We start from the raw sequence: 9,468 nt of genomic DNA, 5'->3' as shown, positions 1-9,468 counted from the left end.
TATTTGATGTCACAAGACAAGACAAGACCCATGCTTACACATTATTAAGAATTGATAGGGCAATAACAATATTGAGAGTTAAAGTTAAAGACAGTTCACAGAAATTCAGTTTTATCTGAAATATTCTAAGCCTACTTTATAACCCAAATATTTTGTGTAAATGATGCTCTTTTCCACTTTCGTCGCAGCCCAAATGCTAACACAAGAGGCCAGGAATCTCAATAAAATAAATCCAGGTGTTTGAGCAAGGATGCTCAAACAAGACCAAATACTGCACACAGACAGTAAAAATAAAATACTGTTTTGCCTTGTTTTTTTTTTGTTTTTTTTTTTTTAAGAAAGATAAAAACTAGTTTAAATGTAGCAATTTTATTTTATAGATATTTTTATATCATTTGAAGTGATTATGTTGTCTTCATGAAATAAAACATCTTGGAGACTCCCAGAGTACCACAACAGAGAGTCCGCGCACCACCAGTGGTACACGTTCCACAGACCTCTGAAGTATGCCTATACAAAAAAGCTCTTTGCTCAATCAAAGAGATCTGGTATCTTGAGATTTTGTCTATGGGAAAATAACATGGGGATCTTGAATTATCGCACCAGTGAAACTCGTTCGGGGATGAAGAAATTGGAATGCAGACGTTTTGCACTACACAGTTTTGTCCTCTACCTTTGAGTGGATAGCCTACTGATAATTTCGGTAGGTGAAGACGGCACACTTTGATTTTTTGCTACCCCTGAGCTAACTAACAATGCAACTTGACATACAGTAGGCAGTTAGCTTCAGTTAACACCCATATCTCCTTATATGGGCAAAGATGGCAACTTCTGTTTTTTGTAGGTGAGGTCTATAGTCCAGGATCCTATGATTTCTATGGTCCTGATGACTCTGCATTATGTTGAATGTACAGTAGATAAGGCATAAGATAATTTGGCATTTACAGTATGCAGACTCCTGGTAATGTTTAAAACCTACCTGTCATGTCAAAATGGCTGCTGAGAAATTGATGTAAAATGACCTGATTTTGTATAGACACATACAGTATAACATTTTGGCATTTTTGTCGGTTAAAATAGACTCCAAAGTATTTTGCTCACTAATCTTTTGTATGCTTGAGCTTTACTTCCTGAAAATAACGTACAGGATTTACGTTTCACCTTTGCTGGTAGGCCTCTTACAAGTATGAAAGTTGTGTCTTAAAAGCGATTCAGTGGATAAGCAAACATCTTGGTTACCTCTACGTTCAGTCTTTGGTGCAATAGTTTTGTGTTATTCTTTATCAGCTCTGTGTATGTTCACAACTGATGATGAATGTGTGTATTTGCAGAATTGTGCTGCAGCACAGTCTTGGTGGCAGTCAAGCCTCAGGAGTTGCCATGGAGGATCACTTTGGTCCGTCCTGCTGCTGGCAGAAGGTTTTCCCAGTACTCCCGCTGGGAGCGGGAGAAAAACACAGCAAATCTCTTTGTTCCCAGCATCACAATGAATTATTCATGTGGATAACAAATATGTTGCCTCAAACTTAATATGACAATATGAAATGTGCAAAATACATGAACACTGAACTATTGAATGAATCCAGAGAGAATGAAAAACTTCTGGAGTCAGAGTGTAGGAGAGTGGCGTGCAGCCAGGAACATCACTGACCCACCAATGTTTGCACTTATGTGTCTGAAACTGCTCCTTCAGTTTGGTGTGTTTTCTTTATATGCTGCATGAGATACTGGGGTATACGTCACCTATGGCCCTGGGCAGTACAGGCAGTACAGGCTGAACGACATAAATGCAATTCATACATGATAAACAGGAACTTTACTTTCCATTCAAAACAAGAGTCCTACTGCACTGTCACAATCTGAGAGTCCCCTTTTTTTTTACAAACACGTCTGGTCGTTTCTTGAAGATGGCCTTCACTTCACTCTCACTGCTGCTGTCTTAATAGAGTGGGGTCTGAGAGACACCCCCTGTACTGTATTCATGAATGGGGAACAAATAATGTTAATTAATTAAAATATTTGATAGAAAATAATCAATTGCATAAATACACACACCCATTCACCCATCTCAGCTGCTGAAGCTTTTCATTTCTTCAGAGTTATCATGGGTTGCTTGGCGGCCTCCCCCATCATTATTATTCTTGAATGGTCACTCAGTTTGTAGCGACAGTCTGCTCCAGACAGACTTATACGTTTTGGTATATTCCTTACATTCCTTATTGATGGATTTCACTGAACTCCAGTTCTGTGACTTGAACATTTGTCTGTATCCATCCCCTCTCTTATGCTTTTCAACTTATGCTTTTCTTTGTTTGGAGTGTTCTTTTGTCTTCATGGTGGAATTATAGCCAGGAATATCGATTGACCAGCGATATCCATTTCACTAATTGTGAGACTATTAGCACCAGCTGGCTGGATCGCTGTTGATTAGGTCAGTCACTGTAAAGGGGGTGAATATTTATGCAATGACTTATTTTGCATTATATATTTTTTATGAATTAACATTGCTTTGTAGAAGTTTGACATTAAAGAGAGAATTTCTTGTAGGCCTAATTCATTGTGAAATTGGCAAAATAAAATCTATTTATTAAAGCAATAAAAGGGGAAATATCCAAAAGGATGAATGCTTTTAATAGGCACTGTATGTCACATGTGTTTACTTACTGTAATGTTGGTGACACTGCCACCCAGCTCTAGTTTATCATCACTGGAGTAGAAGGTGAAGGTCTGTATCACGTTGGCCCCTGCCCTCAGAAACTCCCTGTGAATCTGTCTCACTGAGAGGAGAGGATAGGGTGAGCCTGGGGGTTGGGCTGAACTGTGTTTGGCAACAGATAGAACCACAAAACATCAACAGATCTCTGATCTGTCAATACATGATAATGCATATAATCGGCATGAATGCATAATCTGATCCGTGTTTTGCATGTCTCAATACCTAGGCAATATATGGCAGAAAAATATCAGTCTCATGTTTGTTCCAACGTCACACAAAAGCTCTATATTCACATCACATTAGACATGATCATACAGATACACAATGGCTGCGTTTCCCAAATTCGTTAAGAACTCATTCCTTCCTGCCTCAGAATGCTGTAGCCTGTAGCATGTCAAGTGAGATAGCCTGTTCTCTCCAGGGCAGGCCTCCAGGCAAGCCAGTACAACCTGAAACAGCAGTAAGACCAGGAAGATGAAAGTGTCAACAAGTCTCAACAACGTCTTAAAATCGCTAACTAAACAGACAAAGTTTGTGTTTCAATTCAGATTGTCATTAGTTATAGTGCTGGGAAGCACCTTGCACAGCTATTTAAAAACAATGGGCTTATTAGACTATATGAAAACATTATATATTTATACCCTCAGCTTGATGAGATGTCATAGTAGTAGACCATAAGCTCTTTTATTTACAATGGGAGATTTTACAAAGAATTACTGGTGCTTTCATAAGCAAGTGGGAGGTGGGGAAAGTCCTACTTCCCACAAACATTTGTTGAATTTGGAACATTCCACTTTAAAAGCTCCAAGATAAAGTTTTGACGTCACTTGACATAATGAAGCATGAGAGATGTTCCATGGACAAATAAGTAGTTTCATTGTATACTCATGAGTGCAGGTGATTGTATAAAAAAAAAGTGGAGGGCGTTGTAAATACTAAGAGGCCAGCAAACACACTAAATTAATGCTGGTGATGGATCAAAAGCTTTTCCTTCGTTGTCTTTTAAGTTTTAAGTGCATTACATTATGCCTAAGCATTTGCATTTTTATTGTCTTGTCGACTCTATCACCATACTCCAAAATACTGCACACATACTGTATCATTTAATTGCAATTTTAATTGAACCCCGTCAGTGAAGCAAGATGTGAGTGCGATTATGGGTTGCATGAGTTGTGTGCTGTATGCTGTGGCAAAATGAATTTGAATTAGGTTGGTTAGGTTAGGCTGATGTGTTTTGCCATGGTTGTGAGTATTGAAATCAGAATGTCTCCAGAAAATCAGTCTAATCCAGAATGCTGACATTCTTTTGTAGGTTAGTAACAAATCATTTTTGTTTTTTCTATAGTGTGGGCTGAAATCTAGTGGCCATATATCAACAACTGGACCAGGTTGGCAGGCTAATCTTTAGGCTAGTCATTGCTCCAAAACTTTGGCAGGACTTGCACAATTGTGTAAATTCACTGAGTTTGTAATACGTTTCAATGCATTTGAATCAGAGCACAGGCATGAAGTCATACAAGGCAGGCTATGTTTCTTAATGGAGAAAAACTCAACACAAAAACTCTTCAGTGTATGTAAGACATCTCAGTTTATTGGTTGGGGGACTGTACAGCACATGAGATTCATTCGAACACATCAGTGCATGTCCAGTACTTGCTAATGCGCGTGGTCTGCATGATGAAATTGAAAGAAATGGCAGTTTCTCTTCTTCTCTCCGACCCCTCTCTCTCTCTCTCTCTCTCTCTCTCTCTCTCTCTCTCTCTCTCTCTCCCCGCTTCAGCTCTGTTCTTTCTGGCACTGCTACTCAAAATGGTCGCTGGTTCGTCAAGACGGATCACGCAACCGTTTTAGGCGCTGCTCTTGGCCTTCTTCTGCATCTCCAGCAGGTGCTGGATCTCCTGGGCGGAGGTGGCCTCTGCGTGCTGCAGGAGGTCGGCATGGCCCTTGGTCACTCCCCAGCCCTCAGGGTGGGACATGGTGGCACAGTCGGGACGTCCAGAGGATGGCCTGATGTTCTCCCAGTAACTTCTCTGGGACCTTCCGGGAGATGAGCATCAGGATTTTTAGCAATTACGTTTTCAAAAGTTTTTTTTTTTTTTCAGTTAATATGTGCACTTACTTAGTAAGATGGATGGGTATATGGGGATTTTAACAATAACGCATTCAAAAGTTATTTTTTTGTTTTCAGTAATTATGTGCACTTACTTAGTAAGATGGATGGGTATATGGGGATTTTAACAATAACGCATTCAAAAGTTATTTTTTTGTTTTCAGTAATTATGTGCACTTACTTAGTAAGATGGATGGGTATATGGTGAATAATTTTACATGCTGAACAATGTATGGTGCAAATTGATAACCATGTTGTTTTTCACATAAAGTAGGAATCCAAATAAACATATGGCCACTTACACCATCTACAGTACACTGTATATCTGTCGTCATGGCTCAAATATTGATTCTTTAATTAACAAAATCATATCAGGAGGAGTGAGCTTGAATTAGTCTGACAGATAAAAATTGTCTTTGGTGCTTAGGTAGACAGCTATTGGTAGTGTCCTAATCATCAAAGAGCAGGGCACAGACTAAATCAATAGCTGAGTCTGTGACCAACAACACCAAAAGAATTTGGACTATTGAGCGTTGAAAGATTAGATACAGTATGTGGTCGTCAGTGTGATGCTCCTAAATTGTACAATAGACAATAGAATCTAGGAATGAGAAATTGACATCAGTCTCACCTGGCCCTGACCCATGGCTTGGTGTGCATTTCCAGACCCTTGCCCCACATGTCATGCTTCTCGGTTGCCTGGGGCAGGAATCCCCTCTCTGGTGCCAGCTCCTCTGCCAAAGCGCGGATGTGGTAGGGCTCAAACCCACAGCAGCCTCCGATGTAGCGGATGCCCACTTTGTACGCCTCCCTGGCATATTTGTGCATGTCCCACCTGGTGAGGATTCTGGGTTCCAGTGCTAAAATGTGAAATATGCAGTGGTGTCCCAGTTAGCTGAAATGAAACCACTAGTACCATACACATACAGCACTGGGGTGTGTTTCCCAACACCATAGTTGCAAACTAAGTTACTAAGTTAGCAACTCTGTTGGTTGCAATGCAGTTTCCCATTGTCAACCAAGTAAGCTGCTAACAGGTTAGCAACTATGGTTTTGGGAAATGCACCCCTGCTATAACATAAGCTTTTGTCTACTTTTGTATACAGTAAGATATAGTGTAATGCATGTAAATTATTTTGCTTCAGGCACATGTCATTGTTTACTAATGTATTATACTACTGTGCACAATTCTTTAAAGACAAGAGGGGACGGTGTACCAAAGGGGAACTCTGGGAGGTCGATGAAGCCCTGACGGTTGCAGTCTGGAGTGTGGTAGGCCAGGGGCTGGACCATGTAGTGGGCCTTCAGTCCTGCGCGCTCCACGCCCTCTTTCATGAGCCTGACGGCCTCCACACAAGTCATAGGATCAAAGTGGCAGTTGACACCCACAATCTGAGCACCTGTAGGCAAGGATAGAGTTTTACACGCGGTTAAGTGGGGCAGTAAACATCAGGCCATTATCATGGCTGCCACCCAGCTTTTTTTAATGCTCTTGTTATCAGCGTTTGGGGTGTACTGTAAATAGACGCACCAGCTTTGACCAGTCTGACAGCGCAGTCCCCGGGGCTGACACCGTTCAGGTCTCCCTCTGGTCCGATGCACATGTTAGCAACCACTGCCTTCCCCGTGGCCTTCAGGACATGGACGGCCCACTCAGCCTCCTCCACGTGCTCAAAGTACTGCCGAGCACAAAGGAAAATTTGCAATCGTAAATATATGATTTCAACAGCACTGGCAGGGGCAGAGAGTTCAAAAACGTATGACTTAATGAAACTTTATTACTCATTAAACTTATGGCACTTATGGTCACAGCGTCATAAAATGGATTTCAAATGCCATTGTGCATGTACAGACCTCTGCGATGAGGAAGTCCACATTCTTCTTTACAAAGACATCGACTTGTTTCTTGAAGATGGCCTTCACTTCAGTCTCGCTCTTGCAGCTCAAGTAGGAGGGGGTCTGGCAGACGCCGCCAGCGACCAGCGCATCTCCCTCATTGGCCACCTCTCTGGCGAGGTCACAGGCGGCCTCGTTGATCTGTTGGCCCTGTAACCCGAAGGAAAGTAGAACACAGCGATCAGGGACTGTCGGTCGCGTCGTTTCTCAGTGGCGTTGACAGAAGTGCTGCGAGATAGCGAAAACTTACAGTGAGAGCCACCTTCCAGCCTCTGTTAACCAGTTTGTCATCGCTGGCGTAGAATGTGAATGTCTGCATGACGTTTGCCCCAGCTCTCAGGAACTCCCGGTGGAGCTGGCGAACTGCAAGCCAAACACAAGTAGTCCATACTGTCATCAAGAGGTCACAAACGAGTAGGCACAACAGAGCCTGTCAACACATCTTTGCCAGTACTGTCTTTAATCATACGACATGGTTTATAGTCTAGCAAAGACACAGACACAACAGATGAACATTTGTCCCATGAAAATGGGCCTCAATTGAGACTAAAATGGAAACTGTCCGGCAAGGATGGTTGGTCGAAAACCATTCATTCAATTTGGACTGGCTGCGCCAGGGTCTGTATTTACTTGCAGCTAAACAGCCAACAGTTCAGTTTACACTGTTAGAAAGAACCATAGAATCTCACCAGCCTCTGGATGGGTGCAGTTAGCCTCAGGGGTCCATGGTCCAGCCTTAACGTAACCTCTCTTCTCCAGGGCAAACACGAACCCTCCATCCCCAATCACGACCTCTCCTGCATTCAAGCGCTCAAGAACGCCCTGTTTGTCGGAAAACACATCACAAATGCTGATTGATCAGTTTATCAACTTGCATTTTATTGAGACAACAGGTTTTCACTGAAAGAGTGGAAGGTATTTCAACTAGCTCCAAGGATATTGAGGGCAGCACTTCATTCATATTACTCAATCTCCTTTGGAGTATGACCACTCAGTATGACCACTGAGTATTATGGGAGATACTCGTTTTGTGAAATATATAACGGGAAAAATAGACAAAGAAAATAGAGGAAGTCACTTTAATGCAATTCTGCAATTTATCTTACAATTAATGAATACTGTATGGATAACTTAATATGGATAACTTAATTTTAAAGGAAGGAAGGAAGGGAGGGAGGGAGGAAGGAAGGAAATAAACTCATTTTCAAGTAACAACCTGAACCAACTAACGGTTTTCCCAAACGTTTGACAATAATTAACCCACTGCTGAGACAAGGTGTGACTGGCATCATCTCGGCCTATCTGGCCTGCTGATTGGTTGAAATGGCAGACACTATTGAATACGACATGCAAAACTAAAAAGCAAGAACTAAAGAGAGGAAAGTAAAATATATACTGTACCCTCTTGGTAGGTGCCATATCTTCCAATTTCACGTGCGCACAGCAGCAGCAGCAGCAACCCCACTCAAATTCTGAGTCTTGAGTGCCCTAGACTTGTTGAAGCCATGTATATATTCCTGATGGGTGGAGATGGGGGAGATGGAGGGAGATGGGGGGAGATGGGTGGTTCTGATGTCATAGCACCAAAAAGACTGCTGATTGGAACCTGAATATTTGTCCAGACAAATTGTGCAACCACAGAGTGCTAGATCCCTCCGCAACACCACAGCCTGAACTGGATCCATGCAGAATGGTTTGCCGTCACATATGGCTAGCTGATCTGTTTTTTCAAACGCAAAATGTGCACATTTTTAAGTTCAGGCTTAAAGGAATCCATTTTTCTGTAAGATACCTTACACAATATATCGACATGCTGTCTAATTCAGAGGGCAAAATGCAGTTAAAATCAATTAAATCAATATCAAGGAAGATAAAGTTTGGATTATGAAGGGAAAATTAGTTAATCTTTTTGACATGCCATACTTTAAACGATTAAACAGTGCATCATGGCCTTAGTTGGTTGATAGAAAGTATTACTGCCACTGGTCTGCTGTCAAGAGCACTATAAGCCATCTGTGTCAACCATTCTGCATGTCTTATCAACAGAATTGTTTTTGTACGATTAACTTATGGAAGCCTGTGAGAATAAAACTACATATGCAGTTCATTTAGTTGTCTGTTTGAGGCTATTTGAGTTAACACTACTTGGCAGCCTTCTCAGGATACAAGGGGGTCATTTCAGAACAAATGCTTGGTCACATGATTTCCTCATAATTTGCACCATGATATGTTGGCCTAGTTCCCAACTCCTGCATTTCACTAAGATCACACTTTCTTCAGTAACCAAATTCTGTTGGGCAAACACCTAATGACGCTCTTTCACAGTGAGTTAAAGAGTGGCTCTCACTCTGTGCCAGACATTAAAAAGGTCTCTTATCTCCCCCAATCCACCCCCTTCTCTCAGCTATGGTGGAGACCTTTGGTCACTACCAGGTGTTTCTGGCCTTGAACAGAGTAACAGATTTTAAAAAGCTGTCCATTCTGGGTCAAACCAGTTTTCACACTATATGAATAGAGTCTCTGGTGTTTATCAACAGAGCCAAAGGGCAGAATACAAGACACACACACACACACACACACACACACACACACACACACACCCTTTCATCAGGATACTCGTATTACCACAGGCCTATTGTATATGCTTGCAAGGCATTTGCAAGTTGGAAAAGACCTATATTTGTTTACCCACGATTGCACTTTTACACATAAAAAAAGATTTGATTGCAAAACAAAGATATTGAAG

At 41.6% G+C, this 9,468-nt stretch overlaps 1 protein-coding gene across 1 annotated transcript; it reads right to left on the bottom strand.

Annotated features, from left to right (window-relative positions):
* Positions 1-4,285: 4,285 nt before the first annotated feature.
* Positions 4,286-8,281, bottom strand: LOC134088775 (betaine--homocysteine S-methyltransferase 1-like). Its single transcript, XM_062542892.1, has 8 exons — positions 8,124-8,281; positions 7,412-7,544; positions 6,973-7,085; positions 6,681-6,872; positions 6,358-6,505; positions 6,044-6,226; positions 5,458-5,686; positions 4,286-4,753 (listed from the first exon to the last, which is right to left on the bottom strand). The coding sequence occupies exons 1-8, from the start codon at positions 8,139-8,141 to the stop codon at positions 4,564-4,566; spliced, it is 1,206 nt and encodes a 401-aa protein (XP_062398876.1). The 5' UTR covers positions 8,142-8,281; the 3' UTR covers positions 4,286-4,563.
* Between the last annotated feature and the right edge of the window lie 1,187 nt (positions 8,282-9,468).

This window comes from Sardina pilchardus, chromosome 8 (assembly GCF_963854185.1).
Source record: "Sardina pilchardus chromosome 8, fSarPil1.1, whole genome shotgun sequence".
NCBI classification, from domain to species: domain Eukaryota; kingdom Metazoa; phylum Chordata; class Actinopteri; order Clupeiformes; family Clupeidae; genus Sardina; species Sardina pilchardus.
This window is presented reverse-complemented; position numbering and strand designations above follow the sequence as displayed.